The sequence below is a fragment of the Actinia tenebrosa genome, unplaced genomic scaffold, assembly GCF_029948245.1.
Source record: "Actinia tenebrosa isolate PJP-AT-01 unplaced genomic scaffold, QUT_ActTen_1.0 PGA_scaffold15__27_contigs__length_11533743, whole genome shotgun sequence".
NCBI classification, from domain to species: Eukaryota; Metazoa; Cnidaria; class Anthozoa; order Actiniaria; family Actiniidae; genus Actinia; species Actinia tenebrosa.
The window spans coordinates 7,723,345-7,751,300 of NW_028292575.1; the positions used below are offsets into that span (position 1 = coordinate 7,723,345).

Sequence of the window (27,956 nt, forward strand, 5' to 3'; positions counted from 1 at the left end):
GAGAATCAATTAAAATGTATGGTGACATTGATGCATTCAAACTTTGCCGGGGTAGTGTAGCCAATCAGAAACCTAGACTGAGAATTGAGAATTGACCCTTATGTTACGTGTAAACAACTAGATAGCCATCGTTATTTTCTCGTGGGTATAAAAAGATATGTTGAAAGGCCATTGTTTTCTGCTGCATTCTGATTGGCTCCTCTACCCAACGTTGGAATGTATTGTTTTCATTCTACAATTTAATTGGGTTTCGCTGTGTAGGTGGCCACGGTTATAACACTCGCGCGCACTGTAATGGTTCTGAGATTTGTAGCATGGAGCCATTCTAATCCATTCCTCGTGTGTTCGATCTCCAGATTATTTTCTTAACGTCTCTACCACAGTAACAAACTCAACGTCCATCAACGTGTTCTGGCATTTTGTCAATAGTATTTTTCCAAGTGGAATCTCTGAGTATAATTTGTTATACAGCTATAACACTACGATACCACGAGATGACGGGCAGAATATCACACAACGAACGTACAGCACAATACTTAGTGGAAACTTATCTGCAGTCACTTTAAATGGATTGAGAAAATTTACTATTTATTGTATTCGAATTGTTTATATTGCTCGTACTGTCAAAGGAGATTCAGGTTGTACATATGCACAAACACACGAAGATGGTAAGTATTTGATTATGATTATGTATTCAATTGACTCAACTTAGCTTCACGTCATTTACAACATCTTTGATGACTTAATGACGCAAACTGTTGGAAATGAAAAAGATTTCGTATGTCGGGTCATCATTTGTCCAAACAAATTGGCGTACACGGTACCGACACGGTCACGGTACGCCATGTCTGTTTCTTGAATTATTCACAATAACACGAAATCTAAGGCTGCGTTTATACACGGTACCTGACGAAAATCTAACCGGTCAAAAAGTTGTACATTTAGGGGTTCCGACACGGGACTGAGCTATGCAAACGAAAATTCCACGCCTAGCCGTGCAAATTTGGATTCGGTTCCGTATAAACAGAACGTATTTTTATATAATTAACGAGACAGTTCCGTGAAAACGGTTTGCACAAGTCAAATTTTTAACCGGTTGAAAATTCGTCCGCCCGTGTATACGCAGCCTAAGAGGGCGTACCATTAGAAACCGTTGTAAATTTGTTAAGGTAAATTGCGCATGCTCCAACAGTTCCAAGCATGTCACCATCACTACAAGTCATAAATAATGCTATGACGTCAATACGTGTTACCTGGCAACCACTACAGGAACGTTATATACATGGTGTTTTACGAGGATACAGAATAAAGATCACCAACATGAATGAGTCAAGCAGTCTACCGGAGGTTATTGTAACCGGAAGTGACGAAAGTTTTAAAATTGTGAATGGAGTCAAGAGACAAACATATTATTGTGTGCGGATATTAGCTTTTACCAGTAAAGGAGATGGGCCATTCAGCGAGTGTGTTTTTATTCTAACTTTAACTGAAGGTAGGTGGAAACTGAGGCTAGTCTTAACTAAACCTTTGTCAAGTAACCTTCCAAACAAAATCAGGAAAAATACAAATAGCTCGATACCATACTAGCTTTGGCAGCCATTTTGGTCTCTGACAAACAATCCATGCATGCTTTGCGATGGTAATTGGGACCCAGTCCCAAACTCTCTTTATCAACGAATGGAGGTTTTGCAGCATCACGTGACCGGGCACCCATGCTAGATGGCTGGAACAATACAATCGTTTTACATAAGAAATGATTTAATTTACAAGAGCAAAGGGACTTTTGCCATCTAACCACAGGCAGCCCAAGCTATATTATGGGCATGAGCACGTGATGGTGCAAAACCTTTCACTATTACTTTTCAAACTTTGCCGGAAAAGAAAAAGAATTATTCTCAAAAGAATGACATGACTTAATTAATGGAAGAAAAAAAGGGGGGAAAAAACATTACGGACAACGAAGGGCCAGAAAAATTGAATGTCCATAACAAAGATGTAGTGATTTTGCTGGAATGTAAATATCTGTTTGTAATATACAGATGTCCGTAAGGAAAGGTTTCACTGTATCAAAATATCAAACTAAGAAGATTTCTATAAAGATAATGATTGCTCAACTTTGCTTTGACTTTTTACAGATCATTTGCTAAATATCACAACAATTACAACCAGCTCAACTACAATTCAAGTTTTCTGGAATTTCGTCAATAACTACGTCCCTAAAGACATCAATGGATATCGCTTAAGCTACACGTATAACATGACCATACCTGGATCGATATCTGAGAAACACAATGTAACGCTTAGGACGTTCACTACAATAATTAATAGAAATCTATCAGCAGTAACTCTAACTGGATTACAGAAATATACTCTGTATTGTATTCAAATGGAATATTTTACTAGTGATGACGAGGGAGGGTCAAATGGCTGTACGTATGTCAAGACACACGAAGACGGTGAGTGATAATGCCAATGATCAGTAGCGCTTTCCACGGATGACGTCACAATCGTGCCTCATGGGATCGAAAAGCGGGCAAGCCATGTCCAGTACACATGTTAACATGCTGCAACAATATTTTGTAGTCTTGTTGTTTACAATTCTCGGAAGAACTATGGTTTTTCGACTCATTATTCTTTTCCATGTAATCGAAGCCTTTATTTGCAATGTTTGTTCGCATTTCAATCCCACAAGGCTTTGCAATATCTATTTTTAGTAACCGTGTAAAATGCTGTTGTGGTAAACGTGCGGCACCTTACTTGTCAATAGACTCGAATTCGCTTGAGTGACCACGAAATAATGGTTCCAAGTCAATGTTGTAAAGTACTTGATAAATTTAATAAATGTATGAACACATCAAGTCCAACCTCGACTTGCAACCATTATTTCGTTATGGCTATATTGGTACCGCTCGTTTACAATACCGCATTGGATGGAGAGGTTGATTGTACAAAAGTTTGTCAATGGGAAACAATTTCAGTATAAAACGTTAGGTCATATTCTCACGCTGATGTGGATTTGATCTATATTGCGCATGCTCCAACAGTTCCAAGCATGTCACCACCACTACAAATCATGAATATTGCTATGACGTCAATACGTGTTACCTGGCAACCACTACAGGAACGTTATATACATGGTGTTCTACGAGGATACAAAATAAAGATCATCAACATGAATGAGTCAAGCAGTCAACCGGAAGTTATTGTAACCGGAAGTGACGAAAGTTCTATTACTGTGAATGAAGTAAAGAAGTTCAATCTTTATTGTGTGCGGATATTAGCTTTTACCAGTAAAGGAGATGGACCATTTAGCAACTGCACTTCTATCGTTACATGGACAGAAGGTGAGGAGGTTAACTTCCCAGACTCATGAACATCACACTAAGCCCGGTTCTCCATGCTTTCTTCCAGAATAATGAAGGGTGTTTGCGGGATTCGGGAAACAGATGAAATATAGCGCCGGATGGTCGGGAAACTAGAAAAGAATTTTACTTGATTAAGGATATTACCATCTGCAGTGACTCGGTAATTGCCAAATTCCATGTCCGGGATGCGGGAGTTTGGTTTCTTATTTTCGAGAAAAACGTGAAAAAATGAATAAGTAAAACAAAAAGTCAAACGCCTTTAAATATGTTGAATTAGGTCGTCGCTTATAATCTTCGCGGTACGCGGGATTACGGCAAAAGATAGCGCGTGATTCGGGATCCGGATTCCCCCCTTCCAGATCCTGTGAGAAAGCAAGGTTAGTCAGTCAGAGATAAGAATTCTGTCAGATTTGTGACACTGAACAATAAAGATTGTGCTAATGTTTTCCAAGCCAGTCATTTCCTTGATAATCATTTCTTTATTTGCCAAAAAGGTTCGTAAAATCTAGAAAGACTTTTATTCGCAAAAGAATTTGAAAGAAATTTAAAGGGGAAAACATTGGAATCAATGTTTTCCAAGCCAGTCATTTTCTTGACAATCATTTCTTTATTTGCCAAAAAGGTGCGGAAAATCTAGAAAGACTTTTATTCGCAAAAGATTTGAAAGAAATTTAAAGGGGAAAACATTGGAATCAATTTGTCTGACAAAAACTCAAAATCATTACAAACAGAAAATCGTCAAGCAAATCTGGTAAAACTTTTTATTGCAGATTTGTTACCACAAACAACGATACATAACTACACCGGAATTACGTCATTCAACATCACGTGGGCACCGTTGCCTGGTTACCTACGCACTCATCTGATTGGTTATCTTTTGTCATATACTGCAATCCAACACGCTGATAAAGACCTAGAGAATGAGCATTCATATGTCATGAACGTTACAGCTAACGTCACGCACACTAGCGTGACAGGTTTGAGGATCTACACTGTGTATAGAGTGGAGATAAGACCGTTGATCAGAATAGGAGTGGGGCGCACAAGACTTGTTTTGATTGCAGGTATCTGTAACTGTTAATAGAAACACAGGAAACCCACAACAGATAAAAACCACCCGGGGAAAAAATATATAGCCTTGCTATGATGAATGGGCTAACAGACCCGTTTCGAATTCCAAATTACCGCTGTGTTTCTTGATTACAGACTCATTTGCACAGGGTTAGCCTCGAGTTTGTGCAGAATATTCACGTGTTCCAGTCAAGGTCCGTCGAGTTTCAAAGTGTTCGTATTGTTGAAGTTGTGCATTCTTAACTTAACCGTTGGTATTTGTGAATATTTAAACACTGATACGAGGCTAACCCTGTGCAAATGAGTCTTTAATAAAGGAACACAGCGGTAATTTGGAACTCGAAACGGGTCTATTACCTTTACCTTTTGTGGGTTCCCTGTGGTTAGAAGTATGTATTGCGCTTATTGCGCATGCGATTTTCTCGAAACACAATATATCAACAGCATCCAAATCTGAACTGGTGCGATGAACGCAATCAAAGTAAAAGGAAGAAGGGAACCATACTGTGAGCATTGCGTGCTACATTTCTGGTGTTGGTGTGACAATCGAATACTATTTTTAGCCACTTGTAGGTGTAACCCCATTATGAAGGCCCTATGGAGTCCAGTCCCCCCATACGCGGTCATATCATCAACATCTACTCCAACTGGTCTGATACCACGAATCCTCTCCGATATGGTGGGATATTCATGCGGGCAGTGCTCAGAACATGGTCTTCCTCGGATCATCTATCAGCTTGACCCTCAAGGCTCCTACAGGGGGATCAGAGATACTGAAATGGATCGAGATAACGTTGACTTTATCTTTCCTGTTCGGCAATCAAAGGACAGACAGACAACTCCCAATGGAAATTACTACGTACCCCTCTTGGAAGTACCCGGGTTTGCGTTTTTGACTTCTGTTAAGACAGAAATGGCTTATGCAAGACAGGTTGCGTCTTCGGTGTTTCACTGTTGGCCGATTGTTGCCATTAGTTTATCGATGACTGTTGTATCAGGATTCTTCTTGTGGATTCTGGTAAGTCATTTATCCACTTGAAACAGAAATAGACCTCTTTACCTTGAGCGTAATGCTATTCCATTTCAGACCACGTGTCATTCCATAGAGTATCATTTCTTTGTCTAACGGTTGCGCATGAGAATCTTATTCTCAAGAGAATGGCACGTGGTCTGAAATTGAAAAACAGTCCACCCAAGTAAAACAGGCTTATTATGTACCTTCCATAATCATAAGCACAAAACACAGGGACACTCTTTATTTATTTATCAAAAACCTATACAATCCATCCTTAGTATAGATGGATAAGGGTCAATATATATTTGATAGATATATCTGATGGGAATCCCACTCATTCTGTTTGCAGGGCATGAGCCTGAAAGGTGAAAGGGCACTCTATTTGAATATTTAAAGTCGTTCTATTCTATTCTTAGGAAGCAATTACAGACCGCCGTAAATTACCAGCTCACTTCTACCAAGGGGTGAGCGAAACGGTGTGGTGGGCATTCGTCACCATGACAACCGTAGGGTGAGTTAAACATATTACCATGACAACCACGATACTACGACAGTCCATCTCGATAATGATTTTTCTGAATTCCGGGCACTAAGTATAAAAGAGGAACTATGTTTGAGTGCACTTTTCGTGTGTGTTTAGGTATGGTGACAGAGTTCCTAAATCTCATATCGGTCGAGTGTTCAGTATTGCATGGTTCTTCATAGGATTAGTTACTGTTGCCCTGTTGGTTGGTTCAATAACGTCTTCTCTCTCAGTCAAGATTCTAAATGAACAGCTTTACGTCAAGCGTGACAAAAAGGTAGTTCCATTTTTCTTAACACACACACACACACAAATCTATATCTTACCAGGATTCGTGTTACTCCTTAAACTCCATGAATTAATTTAATTCACGCTTTCAAGTGCACTCGAAAAACTTTTGAATTTTACGATGTTAGCAGAAACCCTTGAATTTTGTGGATATCTCAGCACGAACCTGTCTTACATGGTGATACGGGGAGTGGTTGCCAATTCTTCCTAGCCAAAGGCTAATGTTTAAGTATATAACACACTCAATACACATTTAATAGCCATTCAGTCGAGATTTATGAAAAACTGGGTCGAGTGGCATTGCAGTGCATTGTGGGACTGGTTTAGGGGACACATTTCCAAGATGGCATCTATTGCGTCGCCCGAAACACTGCATTTGCTTATTGGACGCAGTTTCCCCCCAGTTTTTCGGAATTGCTAATGCACACAACTCCCAACATGAAATATTTGTGGTTGATGAGTTTACATCCCTTATCTGTTGAGTGCATGTACTTTATGTCAGTAGTCTATATATATATATATATATACCTCCAGCATAGTCTACTGTGTCGTTCATTCCCGTCCATGATTGCCAGAGCCTTACTTTTTCTTGCGGTTTATTTCAGCTAGCATCTCTTGACAACCCACTGGATTACAGGGCTTTGATGAGAGTCGATGAAAGAGCAACGACACGTGAGAAAAATGCTGATGAAGCAATCACCTTAAAATCACCTCATGTTATGAACATCAGTATAATGCCACTTCACGATCATTTTAGTGCGATAAACGAACGACCGCTTGACGACAACCTCACGATCACTTCACGATACTAATGAACAAATGTGACGAACGAAAAACTATCATATACGATCACTTTATGATTAACTAACGACCGTCGTTCGAGTACATCTCACTATTCCCGATCGTCAAACGACTGTTCAACGACTACAACACGATCAACATCTTACATAAATCCCAAGTTTCAATTACACTACTCACCAAACAATCACCTTTTATAGTCACCTTAGGCTGCGTTAATAATGTATGGCAGAGGGAAAATTTTGGTAGGAAAAATGGGGGATGGCCCGGGGGGGGGGGGGGGACAAGCCTTGCTTAGGGGGAATCGTATTTTTTTGCATGACTTTAAGGGGGGTGTTAAGAATTATTCTGGACATTTCAAATTTTCACCTGCCCCCCCCCCCCCCCCCCATTCCTCTGACATACATCATGAACGCAGCCTTACAAACAACTCTTAACATATTTTTCTCGTCCTCAAAGGAACAACATACGAAGATCTCGAGAACCTAGCAGAAGCTCTAAAAGTTGGCCTTGCCGAAGGTATCATCGTGGATATGTACATGGCAGGATTTCGAACAGACTTGTTCAACGGTTCATGGTACAAAGTTTCCAGCATATTGAACGAGAAGTTCTATTATGGTGTTAACATAGGAGGAGGTGCAGCTAGGCTAGCAAAGAGGTTCCAGGAGTATGCCACTACGACATATGAAGTAGAGATCAAGTTACTTCAAGAAGAACGAGAGAAAAAAACTGTTTCGAATGTAAGGGTTAAATAGCGCTAGTTGATGTGACGTTGAGGTTTTAACTGGTCCACTTTTTTGAAGCAATCAATCTTCTTTAACAAACTGTCACTCTGAGTTGTTTAAGTTAATATATTTATGTTTAATATAACAAGAAATCCTTGAATTTCTTCTAGCAATTCAACGTGCACTCTCAAACAGTACGCCAAGAGATTGATCTGCTTGATCCAAGCACAACGATGTATCAACTGACTGTATTTTTTCTATTGGCTGCTCTTGGTTGTGCCGTTGTTGCAGGAATGTTATTCTACTCTTGGAATAAGAACAAGGCCATTGACAAGTACGCTCAAGTACCAAGTAAGTCCTTTAGTCACAAGATCAGAGACAGGGGCGGATCCAGGATTTTGTTCAGGGAGGGGTGCTGCGCACAAAGTTAACTCAGGGAGGGGTGCACCCCTTAGAATCAAAGGGGAAAAAACAGTATTGGTTATCTTCGAAGTAGGGACACAAAGTCGAACCAGGGAGGGGTGCGCACCCCCTGCACCCCTCCCCTAGATCTGCCCCTGAGAGAATACTGCCATTGTCATTGAAAAGCGACCCTTTATGTCTCGTTCGCCGACTAGCAGTTAAACGACCGTCAATCACAAATAACTAAAATAAAAATCACAATATCTTGAAGGAGATTTTGGACTGAGTTAAAGATTTTAGAGGATTAAAATCTTTCAGTCTGAAATCTCTCTCAAAATAATCAGTTCTTTGATTGACGGTCGTTAAGATGCTACTCGGCGTCGCGAAAGAGACATCAAACTCCGCGGGTCGCACTTAAAGATAATGGTAGTAATGTGTTTTGAAGCCATGCATAATCAGGCTCTTTGTAAAAAATAAAGCTGATACTGACAAGTAGTAGGACAATTGGTACTAATTAACCTAACAAAAGAAGATTTGCAAAGGATTCTGGTAGTTAAAAAAACATCCCTTCCATCGTAGCTTTCCTTATATCATCATTTATACCTATTCCCTTCCACAATGATGAGCATTGTAATAAGGATACAACACATTTCATTTCATGTAACAAGACCTAAGCCCCGCTGAACAGTACAAAAGAAGCAAGGAGGAAATGCGATTTTTACTGGAAACGTTTTATAGACAAATGTTAAAGATTCACACGGAGCTGAAAGAAAAACACCGAAGACAATGGATAGCGTACGCTAAGCAAAGGAAAGCTAGAAAACATGAGATCGTTTGGTTGTAGGGTAGGGCTTGCTGTATTAGGGACCTTAAGCTGCAGGACGGCAAGGTGGGCGAGAACGTCGGCGAAATTGAGGCGCTTCAACCTTCTATTGTATTATTATTTCGTGTTTACCTAGTATTTTACTCAATAAGCATCCCCGTTTTAAAGTGAAATGACGTCTTTTGGGAGCGGAAAATCAGCAAAGATAAGCTCTTGGCGTAGCCGTTCTCTTTAGTACGTAAAAATAGGACATTTCACGTCTTACTTTCAGCATAAGACGGCAATGATTCACAGTATTTCGTACATTCCAACGAGTATCTATTGAATAGCGCAATTAGTGTTATTGTATGGTTGCCGTCGTCGTCGTCGTTGCCGTCCTGCAGCTTAAGGTCCCTATTAGCTGGGATCGGACGCTTTTTTATAGCTCAATCAGCTGAACGGGAATTATCAGTGAACTTCTCCGCTACCGTGATCGTCTTATAAAAGATTAATGCCCTGCATGCAAGAAGGCCGTTGTAAAACTGGTTACTTAGCAATGACTAGTGCGAGTTTCTAATTGGTTGCTTATAAAAGGCGGGAAACCCAATCTCTTGATGTAAATTACCAAATGCTTTGAAATATACTTAAACTTTTCTAGAGGTGAAATCCTGGTGGTTTCACCATATAACGCCAAAAATACCATATTTGGTAAAATATTTTAGAAATTTTTCATTTTTCAAATTTTCAAAGTAAGTTCTCGAAATCATGTCAAGAGTTTGGGCTACCTGCATTATGACGTAAGATAAGACAAGAAAGACAGACAGATCAATATTAATCAAAGTAGCCCTTTTAGCTTGGGCGTTATACTTTCACATTTCAGACCACGTGTCATTCTCTTTAGAATAAGATTCTTTGTTTGAGTCGTATCCATATTCACTAAAAGGAAACTCTAGGGAATGAGATGAGTGGTCTGTCAAAAGCGTTGTCGGTTTGAACAGGTAAACTCATGGAAGCTAAGGCCGAGGGGTATTCTGGGTAGTTGATATCCTTGGCATTCGGATAGTGTTCGGATAGTGTTCGGATAGTGTTCGGAGAGTATTCGGAGAGTGTGACAAAATGCTTGGTAGCTTTAATCAATGTTCAAGAACTGTAAAACTGCAAAAAGGAATTTTTTAACCATCACAGTATGGCAAAACAGTGATAGGAGGCAGGAGCAGATAAATCTGGTTTACATGAGAAAGAATTATTTTTTTCCAAGGAAAAAAGACTATTGTCGTGCCTCCTGTCATGGCTGATGACGCGATATACGCATAATATTATCGTTATTTACATTTACCCAGAACAACTTTCGACCTTGGCTTCGATAATTGAACCTTTCCGAACCGACGACATATTTCAACTTGTTGTATGCAAAAGCTTATTTGGAAACTTATTACACTGGGGCATAAAGAAGATATTCATACGCAATTGAAAAAGTTTTAGGGAGGGGAGGGTAGGTACACTTTTGTCGTTTTGAAAAATTTGTGCGACACGTTGAATAATAAAACGGATTGTTCTGAGCTTTTTAAAAAGATTTCAACATTTTGTATGCAGTGATATTGTTATAAGTGAAAAGACAATAAACTTATAAATATTACATTATGAAATACTTCTTTTTAAAATTTATAAAACACCGCTGTGTTCTGTGACTACAGGCTCATCTATCAAATGCACCAGTTTCGGAAATGATTGCTTCCATCTTCAGTAAATAATGAGTGCTAAACTCGATGGGATGTGATAATTTTTCAAAATGTCGTTGGTTTAGTCTCTGAAAGAGGCCTAGGACAAACACCTTGAAATTTTACCCAACTTTATATAAATATTCGGCACAAAAACAAGACTAACCTTGAATACGAGAGTATAAAAGACGACCCGCGAATGCGTATTGCCTCCAGTGGACAGGCAGGCTATACCCCGGTGTCATATTTAAATATCTCATGCAAAATCGTTAACAAAAATTCAAAAAAAGAACTTAATGAAAAGCTGAAGAAAATTCATCATTTCTTTCCAGAATTCACGAAAAACTAATAACGAGCACGATAAACTTTGTCATGCCTTCGTTCGCGTATCAACTTATTTCCCACAATTCAATGCAGGACGGCAAGGTGGTTTTTAATCTTCCATTGAGCGCCTGGAAGAATTCGTTTTTACTATTCTTCAGTTTCTTCAAATTGCATGAAAATTCGAATGATTCTAACACTACTGTAAAAAATTAACCAGGTGGGCTTCCTGTGGTTAAGCCGTGTCAATGGAAAGCCCGACCAGTTTACTAAACGCGCGGTGATTGGTCAAATATTGATGAGCTGACCAATTACATCGCCTGCAAATCGCTATTGACCTTTATTTTAATTCTATTTTTTAAACCCACCATGTACACCGAATCGAAATATGGCGACCAATTTGAATAACTATTGTTCTGTTCTGACTAGCCTCTCCTAGATGTGGAAACGCATTTATGTTTCCAAGTGAACACGAGGCAAGTCAGACCAGATAGGACAATAGTTATTTAAATTGGTCGCCATATTTCGATTCGGTGTGTTCATAGTAATAGTGCATGCATTAGCGATGTGCAATTTTTATTCTTCCTGACTTGCTTTCCATTCAAAAATATCACTTTGAACTTTTCCCCAGTCTCTTACCTAATGCCTTTCAAGAGAGAGGAGCCTGGAAGAAAGCAAGCCGTAAGATAACGGCCCGGGGACAAAGCATAACCGTCACCAAAGTCCCGTGCAAATACCATCGTGCAGAATCTGTCAATGAAGCTAAGGATTTTTCAAGACCAGACTTTTACGACGTTCACATGAGGCATCACTGAGTTTTGGGGTTTTTTCTGTAGATGCAAAAACAAAAACAAAAAAACAACAGTATTTTTGATGTCTTTCCTTTTCTCTCTAAGGTAACAAATAGGGGAGTTGGTAGGTAAGTAGATCGGTGGTAGGGTAACGTTTTGATTAGTTGGTTGGTTGATTAATACGTAGATGGGTGGGTAGGCTGGTAGTTGGGTAGGTAAGTAGATAGGTAGGTGGTTAGATAAGTGGGTAGGTGGAGTAGATAGAAAGGTAGATTAAATCGGTAGGTAAGGTAAGTTAGTTAAGCTGGTAAGTAGGCCACTTTTCTAGTTACCTTTTTCTCCTGAACAAGTAATCGTCGTAACGCATCGTTGTGATGAGTTCGAAGTTGAGAATTTAAAGCGCAAACATTGGAATAGAATTCTTGGAGATGAGATCTCATTGCTTCAAGTCGTTCTCTATAATCATCAACCAATTCAGAGTCATTTTTATCTAAAGCATAAAAAAACACATATCGATAAAAATATACTCAAATAGGTAAATTCAAATGTCATTCTAGTTGAGAAGGCGTACTAGGTGTTTGCTATACGCTGCTATCTTATTGGAGGGTGGAGAGTGCCTAAGATTTCCCATTTTCCCATGTGGTGCCTAGTCACTTCCTTTAACCTCAAGCCCCCCCCCCCCTCCCCCACCACCACGTGCATCTGACTGTTACAAATGAACTGCCAATGGGAGGGGGTGAATGCGCCCTGAATGCGTCCATGTTGTCAGTACTAATTAGAAACAAACCATAACAACAATCAACTGACCTCTTTTCTTGGTAACAAGCTTGTCATACACAAATCCACACAGGAAAAAAAAGAACAACGTCAGGCCAAGCACAAGGAACGTTGTCCCGAAAATCGAACTGGAGGGGTCGAGAAAGTTGATAGTCTCGGTCTGGACGGTCAGTCGCACGGGCTCCTACGTAAAGAAAAATGATGTAAATCACTCTGTCAGTCTGTCATATTTAGTCACTCAATCAATCATAACGTCCATCGTTCATGACACGGAAAACTTTTACCACTTACACCTATTTCTGGTTGTCGTTCTGAGATCTGCCGAAATCTGAAATCTTATACTCATTAATTATTCATGAGCTCAAGGACCAACCAGAGTTTCTTATTTGTACCACGTGCAATAGTTTGAAACCCCCATCAAATACGACCGCACCAATTTCAAAGTTCTAGTTTTCTTTTAGGTTGGAATATGAAGAATGACCTTAAATTACAAATGTGCTTTTTCATATTTCAGCCAGATAACATAAAAACACAAAAAGTCTCAGATCAGCCTACTCAGTGTCAGGTCTCCGATCGACAACGTTTTTTGAAATAGTTGTATACATGATCAATGTACTATAGTAACAGTTTTCTAACCGTTTCATTGGCCTCTTCACTCTTGTCGACCATATTTGCAAACTCGACGACTTTCGATACATTGACCGCGCTGTATTCTTTGAAATATCTCTCTAGCTTGGTAGCCTCCTCTTTCAGTAGTACGCCATAAGTGAACGGTTGATTGATGACATTTCTGATCTTGTACCACGTGCCGTTAAATAGATCTAGACGATTCTGTGCGGTGAAGTGATCCACTATCATATTATCCACCTCTCCGGATCTTTGGGCGGTTACCAGCTCTTCAATACTTTGAAAACTCTTAACTGTTATAAAACATTAAAGACTGGTTAGTTCATTATCAGGCATGATTGAATACAGCTTGGGCTGCCTGTGGTTAGATGGCAGAACAATTAAATCCCTTTGTATGTCTGAAAAATTTGCCCGTAAATGGATACTGCTACCAAATAGCGAGTCTTTGTAATAATTAATACTTAACACTAGATAATTTCTATTGTGTTTGGTTGTACTCACCAGTCGCGCGTCCTCGACACACTTCTTCTGCTATCTCAGCATCAGGTGTGAGTGCCACTACACCAACCTATTAAAAAACAGAGAGAGAAAAAAAAAACACTTGAGCGTAAAGAAGCAATTCTCATCTCGATAATATGACTTTGGACTGAAATAGTCTGGCTATTGTGTAAAACCAACTGACCTTTGTTTCTGAGGTGAACCTACCCCTCCCCCCCGATCAAGATGAAATCTTACATCCGCCGCTGGCAAACTAAAGAATGCACAACTTCAACGATACAAACACTTTGAAAATTCCAGGGACCTTCACTGGAACACATGAATATTCTACATAAAATAGGGTTTAACCCCAAACAGCAGGGAATTTAAAAACCGCAGTATTTAAAGGCGCCATTTCTATTTTGATTAGGCATAGAAAGTTAAGAAGTGCCTATGTTAGTAGCCAGTCCTTACCGTTATTCCTTTTTCAATCCCAGTCCCGTACTCTTCTACCACGGTAACGGTGAAGGTAGCACACAATGAACCAATCATGATGGAGGCTATTGATATCCCGACCAGTGACCATATAATAGCAAAAATACGTCCGGCACGGGTTACCGGTACCCGATCCCCGTAACTTAAACAAAGAAAAGCGTACGACTTAAGCATATATGGGGGGGATCAGCTCTTTTCACGCCAGCTCAATGCTGTCATGGTGGTTAAGGACGTTCATGGGCACTGTTCGTGCGTGCGCATCCTTTCTACGCATGAAGTTAGTGAGCGCGCGCTCATCGTGATGACGTCATTCCAATGTTACGTTTTGATAAGCAAAATATTATAAAAACGTCTTTAATCTCTTGTAGCTTTAAAACAAAGTCGGGCACCACCCTTTTTTATTTCGTTTTTCGAAAAGCGGTAATGTCTTACTTTAGAGGAAAAATTAAAAAAATCTGGGTGAACTTCCATGCATTCTGACGGCTAAACGAAGTCGGGGACCCCCATTTTTTATTTGCTTATTTTACTTCCAGGAGGATGTTCTTTCATCGTGCAAAATTCAAAAAAATCTAATGATGGGTTCTTTTGCCCATGAACGTCCTTAACAGCTACCTTAAATTACGTACCCTAGTGTTGTCATGGTGATGAAGGCCCACCACGATCCTTCTCCAATTCCTTTTATTGTGGACACGGTAAATTGTTCGCTGTTGCTGCCACGTTCCTAAGGAAACGAATAAAAGTCGTGCATATAGTTAAATGTATACTACTAATGGATCTGCTTACCTCGAGCGTAATGCTTTTATGTTAAAGACCACGTGTCATTCCCTAGAGTATCATGTCTTTGTTTAATGGTTGCGCATGTGAAGACACGTGAATATGGATACAACTCAAACAAAGAATCTTATTCTCAAGCCAATGACATGTGGTCTGAAATGGGAAAACAATAGACCCCTTGCAGCACTTTGGAATGCAGCTCAATCTGGGGGACAACGCAATAGGTTCCAATCCTCAGGAGATTGGAATTCTTTTGTTTTGTCCCCCAGATCAAGCTGCTTTGACGTCACATGCAAGGGGTCTACACGTCCTAGCTAAAAGGGCTTATTACTCGGAATAGTGAAAAAAATAATTATAAATAATGAAAATCATAATACGACAAAAAATGGCAGTTACTTGTTATACTTACACCTGTTAGAGAAGACCTGCTTACGCTTGTGTTTATTCATTTGTTTTTTTCCTTTCTTTCTTTCTTTCTAGCGATTTGTCTGTCTGGGTATCTGTCTGACTCAATCTTTTTTTTCTTCCTTCCTTCCTTCTTTCTTACCTCTTAACGTGTTGCTACGTGTGGTGGAATCTATTGTTCCATTTAACATGGCTGCGTGAGTAAGTAACTAATTTAGGCCCATAAAAAGATTGACTCACCAGAAGCCAAATAATCGTCCCTGCCAGTAAAGTAGTAACAATATTGATGATGACAACAGGCCATATGTCATATACGGACCCTGCCACGACCCGCGCGTACTTCTCGACTAACGATTCATTGCTACCGATCACCAACAGCCCAGGCACATACAACAGAGGTACATACGTCCCTTCATATTTCAACTCCTTGTTTCTTTGAGTCAGAGGAAAAGAAATGTGGTTATAGGACGTGATGTTCCCCTTCATGGCATTGACATCGTCTTTCATGCTCACTCTGTCGCCATGGTGATCGTTGTAGTAGTCAATCATCGCTGAGCCGTTGTTAAGGTCACAGTACTTGCATGCAGTTCTCATGACATCATTTAGAATCGAAGGAAGAATTCCACTGATTTCATTGCTTTTTAACTTTGTGAATGGCGCATTAACGTACCAGTTTGTGTAGAAGATGTCGGGACAATGGCAGGTTTCTAACGGTTACAAATGCAAGCATGACAAACCAATCTTATGGTTAGAGAATTATTTCTTTTCATAGAGTTAACCCTGTTTATTATGTTGTGTTTTCAACAAGGCTGAAAAAATGAACGCGCACGCGCCAAATTATCCGAAAAAACAAACATGGCGGCCGCTGGAAACTTTCACATTTAAGACGAAAACGTTTTTATCGCCAAGCATAATCGCACAAACATTAGAAAAGTTCTACTCTTAGCATTGGTTAATAGAATGAAATACGAGTTTTTTTAACAATCAACAAAAAAAAGCTTCTGCACTTTAGTAGCTTAATCTGGGCCGTGCAGGTGAGCCCGCGACCTCACAACCGCTGACTCGTTTTTCAGCCCTATCGTGTTTTCCCTATTTGTGTTTGTTATGATTGAGTGTGACACACTCTTTTTTGTGAACGAGACTCTTAGGGGATAAGGAAAAGGGAGGGGATAGGGACTTGGGGAGAGTTGGGGACTAATCCTTTCCCTCCCCTCCCCTCCCCTTTCCCTCCCCTCCTTCCTCTTCCGTGAGAGCCTCGTTCACATAATAAAGAGATATCATCATGTTACTCATCTCCCTCATCCCACCAAATACTCCAAATTCAAATTCTCAGTTTCTCAGGGTTAGCCTCTACTTTGTGTAAAATATTCATGTATGCCAGTGAACATCCGTGGAATTTCAAGTTGTCCGTATTAGCTGTATTACTTTACCTCTGGTATTTGTAAATATATAGACACTGATTCGAGACTAACCCTGAGTAAATGAGTCTGTAATCAAGGAACACAGCGGTAATTCGGAAAGGAGGTTGTTGTACGGTACCCACCAATGATCACAGGATGAGAGAAATTCCCTCTGCCAGACTTGGTTATCACTGCTGCTTGAAAGACATAGGACGTGTATTGAGAAAGCCCGTCTAGGACAATAGTCTGGGTGGTAGCATTGAAGAACCGCGACTTGAACTCTCCCTCTTCCACAGGGATCCCAGAAACAGTTTTTATTTTGTATTGCACTTCGTAATACATTAGAAAACCAGAAGAGACCAATTCATTAAAACCACTGATGTTTAAGTTTACTTGTATAGAAGTTGAGCCTGTCCTTAAAGTCAGCTGCGGAATTACGTTGTCTATAAAAATAGTTTTAAAAATATTAGAATAATCAGTAATAACTTACAAACAAACGGACGGACAACAAGACAGATGCATGGACAGACAGACGGACGGACAGCAAGACAGATGGACAGACAGACCGACGGACAGCAAGACAGATGGACAGACAGACCGACGGACAGCAAGACAGATGGACAGACAGACCGACGGACAACAAGACATGAGGGGAACGTGGGACTGACGTAAGAACGGACAGTAAGACAAATAAATAGATAGCAATAGATATGGACAGAAAGACAGACCACGAAAATCGCTCTAGAATGTTCCACTGACCTGTAGCAAAGGTTCTACTCAAGACACAATCTGATTGGTTGCCTTCACCTGCTGAGTTAAACCCAAGCAGTTGTACACAGTATTCTGTATTCTTGTCCAAGTTCGTTACAAGATATGACTGAACGTCCGGTCCAACATTGATGACCATCTCGGAACTAACACTTCTGCGTACTCTAACACTTCTTAATAGATTTGAATGCAATAGTGTAGTCGTTGGTGGATTTGTAGTAGTCGTTGTTGCTGTCGTTTCCGCTGTTATCGTAGTATAAGGTTTTATAATCAGTGTATAGCCAAGGATGATGCCATTGCGCCTTGCCCAGTAAATAGAACTCCAAGAGACTAGAAGTGAAGTTGCCGTCCTATCAACAATCTGTATTTTTCTAGGAGGCCTACTAGGAACTGAAAATAATAAAATTATAATAATGATATGATAATAAATAATGATAACCACAATAATAATAATAATAATAATATCAGTTTTTTTGCATCTATACGTTTTAGTACAGCACATAATAATAATAATGACAATAAAAATAATAACGACAATAATATTAATAATAATAATAATGACAATAATAACAATAATAATAATAAATTATCATTATTATTTAAGTCTTACCCTCTTCCTTCAACTTTACCATTGAACAATTGCTGAAATTCCCCACTCCAATCTTGTTGAAGACGGCCACTTTGACACAATACAACAGCCCTATATTCAAATACTCTATGACTTTGCTGGTATTGTGTGGACAAGTAAGAGTTAAACTAACTGGGGTATCGATCATTTGTAATGCTTGATTGAATCTGTGGATAGATATGACATAGCCTAGCAGTTTTCCATTACGAGTATTCATAGGGGGAGCTTCCCAACTGATTTCTAGAGAAGTGCTAGTCAAGCTACGACCGACCAAGCTTGTAGGAGATCTTGTTGGTACTGTAGAGTGAGAAAATAGACAATAATTATATTTATGAAATGTGTTTTTGTCACTCGGTACAGATCTATATGTAAAGTATATACTTATTTCAATAGGTTAGTCACCAAAAACCTAGAAAGCTGTGATCGCTGAGAATCATGGGAAATATCTCATATTCAACAAGCAAAGCTTTTGACACAAACTGCAGCAGTTGAGGATGCTCAGAGGAGGTGAACTCGTAACTGGTAGAAGATCTCAAGTCCATCAACAGTTATCAAGCGCTTGAAACATGTAAAATGTGTCTACCCATAATCCTTGCCGGTCTCAGCTTTGTAGCTTTTCAGGTGACTAACTTTATTGAAATAAGTGTATGCTACATCGAGTGTATAAGCAGATTAAAAAATCTGCCTCAGTTGGGTTCTCGCGGGACTTGACCAACTGACCTCTCGTGCCGCGAGACCCCAACTGAGCCAGATTTTTAATTCTGCTTATACACTCGATGTAGCATACACTTTACATATGATAATTATATTGTTCAAACCTTAAAATTATTTTAACATTTTTACTAGGAATCAAGATATATTTAATGGTTTGAGCAGAGTAAGAGGTAGCATAGGTGGCGTGCTTCCCTACCAATGAGAATAAAAAGAGACATGGCCGCTATGTTGGTTGACATGACAAAAAAAAAAAAACACCAAGACCAAAACGTTTGTTAAATTCAATCAAAATGGCGGCTATGACGTCACATTCATCCCAAGAATAGTGTTGGGCTTAGATTATTGCGACGACCCTATATCAAACAAATTGGGAGTAAGGTTTCTTTATCGATTATTTTCGTACCTTCACCCTCCCCCACAGGAACTCGTATAAACTTCACAAATCACTCAAACCCTCAAAAACAATGACTTGTCTTTGACCGTGTGCCCTGCAAAAGATCGGCTTCTCGTGTACGAAACTTACCATCCTCATCGGTCCTTACGTCAACGCATGCGCTGATGTTTCCATCTCCCGCTTTAGTAAATGCCAGGACTTGAACACAGTATGAAGTGTATATCTTAAGTCCTTTGATATCCAGGGAGAATGTATCATTGTTCACAGTCTGTGTCCCATTAGTCTGGTTTAAGGAATCTTTCCAGAATATTCTATACCCGAGGATTACTCCGTTTCGCTGAGAGGCGGGAACTTCACCCCAGGTGACGTTAATCGCAGTTTTATGGCCATGGGCCGTGATTCCCTGTGGACTTTCATCAGGGACTGTGGATTGAAATCATCGCACGGTCACGGGTATGAAGAATGGCGTAGAGTGTACTCCGTCCCCCCCCCCCCCCCCTCCGGGTCTTGGGCTCGATTCCTGGACGTCATCGAATGTGAGTACCTCCTAATTTAGGGATGAGCCTAGAGGTTTTTTAAGGGTATTGATAAAATTCGAAGGTTACTCTCAAGATTCACCATTCGTAGTAAAATGTATTGAAATTGCATACAGATATTTCAAAAAAGGTTGAATACTGAATACTACATACTGAGTAGTGCATTCCAAGACCAAAGGGCATTGTGGGTATGTTATTTGGAATAAAAAGTAAATATACAGCAATTAACTCTGCATTTAGTTAGTATATTGTTTCAGATGGAATACGCTAAAAATAGAATAAATAATTATTATTAATCCTACTTTAGACAATGTCACTATGACCCACAATGCACTTCGGTCTTGGAATGCACTATATAGTGTGCATTCAATCTTTTTTGAAATAGCTTTAACTGAGAGATCGCTGATATGAGTTGATTGTTGTATGTCGTAGAAACAGAATGTATTGTTAGTAAGGATGTACTCGAATGCCGGCTACGGAGAATCGGCAACCACCAGTGTCATATAACGTCTTATAAAATAGTTCTATTTTTATTGTGGTTTAGGAATATTTTGGCCACTTATCAATTACACAAATAAATAAAAGTGTTTCTGCCCTATACAACCATAACCCCATGCACCAACACACTTAATGAACTCGCTCAAAAGAAAGCGTTTTTCAAGCTAGCGTGTCGAAAAATGGCTTACCTCCCTCCGGTGTTGAGCAGTTCCTCCATTCGCTCCTAACTCCATCGCCAATTCGATTATAAGCGCACATTTGGCACAAATACAAAGTATTAGGTTTCGCAATGAGAGACTTTTTGGTAACGTTGGCTGGAACTTTATATCTCCCAATACGATAATGATTTAATGAAAAACGTTTACGGAAAATCTTATAACCCAGTAGTACGCCATGATGATATTCTTCGGGGAGCGTTTTCCAAACTACTTTCATACTTTTTGCCGAGGTATTAATGGATAACACTTCTGGTGCTCTCGATGGTACTGAAACACAAGTCAAATTGTCATCAGAACCATCCAGCTGATCTGAGAGAAAATGGTAGCCAATCAGAATCGAGAGCATTTACAAAACTGAGGTGTCACTTTTTCTCTTGAAGAATTTCCAAGTCACCAAATGGGGGGGGGGGGGGGGGGGGGGGACCGTTGCTAATACGAGGCTGATAACAGTAACACAAAAACTAATGATTTTTGTATTTTTATTACGATGGTGGACAGGATTTTATATTTCGCTGGTCAATTTTCGTAGGCTTTATAGACACCTCAGTTTTGCAGTGACGTCATTTCTACGTCACTATTTCAAATCAGCTGGATGTTGCATGGAAATTAGGGGTGGGGTATAGTTAGTGGTGGCACATTCGCCTCTCTCTCCCCTATGGACATTCAGTTCGATTCCTGGACTCGGCATCACATGAGGTTAGATTTCGCTAGCTCTTTCCCTTGACTCTAAAGGTTTCCTTCGGGTTCTTCTGTTTTTCCTCCCTCCACAAAACTAACAAACCAAATTCCAATTGGAGATTTGAGTTTACTCAGACCTGACCAAGATTCCTCCAGAGGTTTTTTCCAGTCCAATTTTGATATAATTGTTGGTTCTTCCCTTAGTTTCTTACGCATAGAGCGTTGCGTGACGACACTAATAACTACTTAGGAGAGAGAGCGTTGCGTGACGACACTAATAGCGGCTGCGTAGGAGACTATTTTTCCCTGGGCTTTAAATAAAGTATCTTTTGCGAGTTTTTGCGGTCTCTATCTACAAAACTCAACATCCTATATCAGTGGCGTATCCAGACGTTTTAGGGAGGAGGGGGAAGGAGGAGGGGGGGGGGGGGGGGTGAAAGGGAAGAATAATATCGAGAAATTTGAGCAAAAGGCTAGACACCCACTTCACCACCCCTGGTGTCGAGAATCGGCTAATTTATAGATCCTACCTGATGAACGCCCTACATTCAGGTCAGATCTATAAGTTAGCCGTTTCCTGACGTCCCGACTGATATTATCCAGCATTTGCCGTTTAATATTCCCCTCTCCATATCTTTATCAAACCATCAAGCAACAGAATTTCTTCTCGAGAAACATTTTGCCTTAAAGACAATCGTACTTACATGCTTCATCAGTCGTGACATTGACGCACGGGCTTAACGGGCCATTCCCTTTCCTGTTAAAGCCGAGCACTTGAACACAGTACGAAGAATACCTCTCAACCATCGTGACTTCGAGAGACAGAATAGATGCATTGGTTGTTTTTGATAAATTGGAACGTTCACCTGAATACCCGGTGTAGAATAATCGGTACCCTAAGATCTGACCGTTTTGTTTGTCTTGGTCGATTTCATTCCATGTGACGATGAAAGAAGTAGAACCGGTGTTTCGAGCCGATGTGTCTTGTGGGATACCACTTGGAGCTGGGGCGAAAAACCAAGCCTAGTATAAACTCGTTATAAAGTTCTTGCACTTATCTCTGTACTGGGCTGGCTGTGGTATCTCGAGTTATTTTGAATATACATGATATTCGATTTGCAATAACTATACACGGAATCGAAATATGGCAACTAATTTAAATAATTATTGTCGTGCACTGACTAGCGACTGACTAGCCTCTCATACATGTGAAAACGCTTTTCTGTTTCCCCTGAACACGACGCTCATCAGTCGCTAGTCAGTGCAGAACAATAGTTATACACATTGGTCGCCATATTTCGATTCGCTGTATATGTTTTGTTAGGGAGGGGGTGGGTAGACACCCTTTTTATCACCCCTCGTTCCACCCTTTGGACAAATATTTCGAAACAGTGTCCTCAACTTGTGCAATATGTATGGTGAGGGGAAAGGGTGGGTAGACACCCTTTTTACCACCCCTGGATCCATCCCTTGTACAAAATATTTTGATACAGTTTCCTTGTGTAATATGTATTGTGGGGGGAGGGGGTGGGTAGACACCCTTTTTACCACCCCTGGATCCATCCCTTGGACAAAATATTTTGATAGCTTCCTTGTGTAATATGTATTGTGGGGGGAGGGGTGGGTAGACACCCTTTTTACCCGCCCCTGGATCCATCCCTTGGACAAAATATTTGGATACAAGTTCCTTGTGTAATATGTATTGTGAGGGGAGGGGGTGGGTAGACACCCTTTTTACCACCCCTGGATCCATCCCTTGGACAAAATATTTGGATACAGTTTCCTTGTGTAATATGTATTGTGAGGGGAGGGGGTGGGTAGACACCATTTTTACCACCCCCTGGATCCATCCCTTGGACAAATATTTTGATAGAAAGTGTAAGTAGACTTGATTGACTCACCTTCATCAAGAGTTGTAGCATTTACCCATTCACTGATGTTGCCTTCTCCTATTCTTGTATAGCCTGAGACACTCAGAGAGTGACATTTGTTTGGAGCCAGAAGATAAACTTTCACGACTGTTATATTACTGGCAAAATCTAAAGTATAGGCTTCTTCCTTATTGGGATTCTGCTCGCATTTATATAACACATATAGGCTGTATCCAAGGAGAAAGCCATTAGCATGTTCATTTGGTATGGGAGAATAGGAGATAGTAATAGTTCCTGATGTGGTACGTTGGACTAGGATATCGGTTGGAGCCACAGAGGGCACTACGGACAAGCAAAGCAATACAAAGTCAGGTAATAAAGATAATAAAGATAATAATCATAATAAAATAATAATAATAGAGTGCTCACACTAAATCCGTGAAACAAATACTAATATTTAGCACTAAATAGTGATATTTAAACAATAGAAAACAAAGGATTCTGCATGAAATAGTACTAATTAGTACTATTTAATGTTCACGGTTTTAGTGCGTGCAATCTAATAAAGGAAATAGTGACGCAAAACTGAAGTGTCATAAAGCCTGTGAAAATTTACCAGCCGAAAAAATATAAAAATACCCGCCATAGAAATAAATATAAAACTCATGAATTATTGTTTCACTGTTTTCAAACTCTTATTGGCAACGTTATTTTTTTATTTAGTGGCTTGAAAATCCATAATTTCAAGAGGGAAAGCGACAATCTCGTACCCAGAGCCCACGTTCCTCATGGTCAGCACCGAGATGAGGAACTCTGGGTACGAGATTGGGAAAGCGACACCTCAGCTTTGCAAATTTTTCTCGATTCTGATTGGCTACCATTTTCTCTCAGAACAGCTGGAAATGATGTTAATTCAGTCAGACAAAACATTTTAAGGTGGCTGCCTACTTTTGAACGTTCGATTTGAGCCCACGATGTGCGCGCGCTCAAAAACCGCTGAAAAATCTACAAGATTTTATTGAAGAACCATACGCGTTTTGAGCTTCAACAGGGCAAAACCCTCAAATTTTGCACGGGACTCTATATTTTTTGATAGCTCATTCGAAAAAACTCCTAAAAATCTAGGTTATATCAACATTTTAGGAAAAGTTTAAATCAGGAACACGCGAAACAATAGATTTTTGTAGGGATTTTTGTTCGACTTTATGAGATTTTTTAAGAGCACCGAAACTACAAAATATAACAAATCGATGTATCTCTCTGTCTTTTTGTCGAAAATATCCATGTATTATTGTAGAAGGATTGACTAGCCTTCGTTCGTGCAATCATATAGTCTGCAAATAACTATTATCTTATTAATCTTAATTTTTTTCTAATCACTTCCGGTGGCGCAATTTTTACTCCAAAAGCTCGTGCGTAGGCTCCCATTAAATACTGATTATCTCGAAAACAAGCTCGGGACACCCTATTTTTCTTTCCAGATTTGGAATCAGCATTAAATTTCAATTCGAAAAATCGAAGTTTTAAAATAAGCTTAAATCAATTTCCAAAAGTAGGCAGTCACCTTAAGTTAACAATAAAACCAATCAAGAAGACTAAAGCGTTTGTAGAACATTCTAGGTAAATAGTAATTCTTGTGTTGCTATTAAAAGTTCAAAATATGTATCATTTCTACATCCAACACAGAGCACAGATGAATAGCCGTTAAAAAAATAAAAAAATAAAACAAAATAGAGGGTATTACAAACATGAATTTTAAAAACTGTCTTTAATCTATGAAATGTGTTTTTGTCACTCGGTACAGATCTATATGTTAAGTGTATGCTACATCGAGTGTATAAGCAGATTAAAAAATCTGCCTCAGTTGGCATCTCGCGGGACTCGACCCGCTGATTTCTCGTCGAACCCACTGACCTCTCGTTTGCTAGACGAGATCTCAACCGCTCGGCCACTGAGGCTTTAATCTGTTTTATTGGCGAAGCCCCACATTTTACTTCGTCCCATTCATTCATTCAACTTGATTTTTCTTCAATCATTCCTTCCATTTTTCCTTTCTTACTTACTCCCCTTCCTTTTCTCCTTTTCTCCGCACTATCTTTCTTTTTCTCAGCTTCTTTTTTTCGATCTTCTCCTGTTCCTTTTTGTTTCTGTTGGTTCAATTGCCCTATAACTCTATGACGTCATATCAAAACAATCTATTGTTTAAACGCAAAGGATCATGGTCGTCGGAGGGGGTCAAATCAACGCAAATTCACCGAAAATTGTTCTAAAACCTGTATCAATCCACGAAGAAGTAGAATAGCCAGCAAACTCTCAGAATATTTTTTAGTACATATTAACACATCTGAAAACCAGGCCATTTTAGATTAAACTGTTTCGCTAGGAGCAAATTTTGTTGAATTTTCTATTGGATTTGGCGATTCTATCCCCCACATAAACAAGCAGTGACGTCATAGTGAAATAGGGCAATTACCTCCAAAAACCAGTTTCCATTTGTTTGTTGTTGTTTTTCTTTTTGCTCTTTTAAATATTATAAAGCTTATACTTCGTTTTCCTCCCTCTGTAGAAATCAACATTTGAGTTGAGAGTTGTGTGTATAGAATATTCGAATGAGATAAGGAGTGTTTATCGAGGATACATGGCCCCACAAGCTTATAGCTTTAAGGACAACCGTGTATAAATAAAGGAAAAGAAAAAGAAAAGAACAAAGAAAGATTTTCTATTTTTAATATATTTCTATAGCAACCATGCATACCTCCTTCATCTGTTGTCACGTGGACGCACGGGCTCATAGGACCATTTCCCTTACTAGTATACGCTTGTATCTGAACGCAATACGTTGTAAACGTTTTCAACATGGTCACTTCCAGGGATTGAATTGTGTCATTTACGGTCATAGAATTTGTGTTATTGGCTGCCAGTTCCTTCCAAAAGATTTGATAACCTTTAATGATGCCATTCTGAAGATCAGTATCGACTTGTTCCCACGCGATGTTAAATGATGTAGAGCTAGTGTTTGTAGCAGAAATGTTTTGCGGGAAGCCGTTGGGAGCTGCAACAATCAGAATCTTTATTATCATGGTTTGTTTAACAAATAAAACAGCTTTTCCCGTGCTCCGTTCAGCAATAAAGCACGCAGGAATTGGCGTAGGCACGAAAAAAGTGTAAGGAGAAGCACGAGCAGTAGGCGCGTGCTTCTCACCCTTCTTGAAGAGGTCTTTTTTAGATCTGATCAGGCTTTAGCATATCGACAATAAGGGCCCTCAAGTAGTGGAGTTTTTTCCTTTGGTTACCACCCAAAGCTGCATGTTATTATGGGGAAATTTTGGACGTTGGCAACTGGCCGCTATAAGAGAAGGCCGTTTAATTGAGGTTCTACTTTATTGTACTGCAAATGCTGAAGAGTAACTTACCCATCTCGATTAATACATCAAGACAGTCACTTGAAGGGCTAGCACCAACGGCCGTGAACGCCTTTAGTTTGAAGCAGTGATTCTTCCCTACGGCCAGATTACGGACAACTTTGTGTAACACATCAGAACATGTTGTTATTCTTTCATTGCAAGCACTGCTGTACGAATTAATCGACTGGCAAATACTATACCCCCGAATAACTCCATTAGCGTGGTTTGATGGAAGGCTCTGCCAAGAGATGTTCACTGAAGAATTGCTTAGTTCCTGATAGCTAAGTCCGCCTGGAGCAGCCGTAGGAGCTTTACATGTGGAAAAACAAGAAATCCAACGTTAGAAAGGGCTTAGAGTTTGGACGCATATTTTAAATACGAAGACACTTGTTACAAACGTATCGCGAACGGGTTCGTGACATTGTCGGGATGACTATCTGAGATTGCATACCATCTTTACGTGAAAAAGTTAACTAACGAAATTGTACAAATTAGTGCATGGTTTTGTATTTCTACGGTTAACTGAGATCTAGTGAAATTTTTGCAATTTCGATTAACTGCGCAAGCGGGAAGTATCCTGACGTAAGGCTTACCTTATCCAAGCGCGCGCATGGCAAAACGGGTTGTTGGGCAGCGAGGTGGGCAGCGGGGTGGGCTGCGGGGCAAATGGGAAAGTAAACTGAAAAAACGGCTTCGGCTCGTAGTTGCCGCTTAGACTTGGAATTTTATACAAAGCCGCCAAAAATCCAATCAAAACATGAGAAGTACTGGTCACGCTAATTAGATGTAATAACATATATATATAACCTCCTTCTTTAGTTGTAGTGTTGATCCATTCAGTGTAGTTTCCTTCTCCTGCATTCGTGAAACCGGTCAGTTTGAAATAGTAACAAGTGAACGGCTTGATCCAACTAGTTATGTTAGCAGTACGGCCTGACCCATACATCGTTTCTTGATAAGCAGTTAGTCCGAACCGGTTACACTCTATGTAGTACACACGATAACCTACAAGAGTATCGTGATTGCGATCGGGCAACACGTGTTCCCAGACCAAGTTTACTAACTCTGCCATTACGTATCCAATGGCGAAAGATCTTGGGGCAGACAATGGAACTAAAAAACGAACACGAAAAATTAATACCTAAATAAAATAATAATAATAATAATATTAATAATAATAATAACAATCGTGAAATTCATCAGTGTGAAAAGCACGAATGCATGCATAATTATATCTTTGGATAGTAAACAATCGACAGCGAAATGTCAAAACCAACAGAGTACAGGCGACGGCAAGAGAGTAGCTGTGTTTGAAACATCATTTCACCATGTTAAAAATCTTCAATTGCTTTATATGTTATAGTGCGTATCGTTAATTTTAGATAGCGGAAATTTAAAAAAAATGTAAGGAGCAGTTTTTAAGCAACGGCTTTCGAAGTGAAAAGTAAGAAATTCTCCATTTTAAGCGCAAAA

The 27,956-nt window shown here is 39.7% G+C and overlaps 2 protein-coding genes across 4 annotated transcripts in view; one reads left to right on the top strand and one right to left on the bottom strand.

The window, feature by feature from the left end:
* The window catches only part of LOC116295209 (uncharacterized), a 37,021-nt gene extending 26,396 nt beyond the window's left edge, over positions 1–10,625 (top strand). For all 3 annotated transcript variants that reach the window (XM_031702971.2, XM_031702972.2, XM_031702973.2), the window contains exons 6-17: positions 357–668; positions 1,193–1,492; positions 2,136–2,456; positions 3,045–3,344; positions 4,136–4,429; positions 5,000–5,454; positions 5,868–5,962; positions 6,092–6,251; positions 6,868–6,934; positions 7,520–7,800; positions 7,956–8,136; positions 8,856–10,625. In XM_031702971.2, coding sequence (XP_031558831.1) covers positions 357–668; positions 1,193–1,492; positions 2,136–2,456; positions 3,045–3,344; positions 4,136–4,429; positions 5,000–5,454; positions 5,868–5,962; positions 6,092–6,251; positions 6,868–6,934; positions 7,520–7,800; positions 7,956–8,136; positions 8,856–9,031 — 2,942 coding nt within the window. In that variant the 3' untranslated portion in view covers positions 9,032–10,625. The remainder of the gene's footprint in view (positions 1–356; positions 669–1,192; positions 1,493–2,135; positions 2,457–3,044; positions 3,345–4,135; positions 4,430–4,999; positions 5,455–5,867; positions 5,963–6,091; positions 6,252–6,867; positions 6,935–7,519; positions 7,801–7,955; positions 8,137–8,855) is intronic.
* LOC116295208 (protein sidekick-1-like) overlaps positions 8,888–27,956 on the bottom strand; it is a 37,549-nt gene continuing 18,480 nt past the window's right edge. Inside the window, exons 10-27 of the mRNA XM_031702970.2 lie at positions 27,291–27,596; positions 26,493–26,792; positions 25,835–26,131; positions 23,110–23,421; positions 21,913–22,212; positions 20,501–20,797; positions 19,408–19,701; positions 18,153–18,467; positions 17,534–17,932; positions 16,918–17,217; positions 15,615–16,081; positions 14,822–14,916; positions 14,175–14,337; positions 13,725–13,791; positions 13,233–13,516; positions 12,627–12,780; positions 12,152–12,309; positions 8,888–11,858 (exon numbers count right to left, since the gene is read on the bottom strand). Of these exons, the coding sequence (XP_031558830.2) occupies positions 11,802–11,858; positions 12,152–12,309; positions 12,627–12,780; positions 13,233–13,516; positions 13,725–13,791; positions 14,175–14,337; positions 14,822–14,916; positions 15,615–16,081; positions 16,918–17,217; positions 17,534–17,932; positions 18,153–18,467; positions 19,408–19,701; positions 20,501–20,797; positions 21,913–22,212; positions 23,110–23,421; positions 25,835–26,131; positions 26,493–26,792; positions 27,291–27,596 (4,565 nt within the window). The 3' untranslated portion in view covers positions 8,888–11,801. The remainder of the gene's footprint in view (positions 11,859–12,151; positions 12,310–12,626; positions 12,781–13,232; positions 13,517–13,724; positions 13,792–14,174; positions 14,338–14,821; positions 14,917–15,614; positions 16,082–16,917; positions 17,218–17,533; positions 17,933–18,152; positions 18,468–19,407; positions 19,702–20,500; positions 20,798–21,912; positions 22,213–23,109; positions 23,422–25,834; positions 26,132–26,492; positions 26,793–27,290; positions 27,597–27,956) is intronic.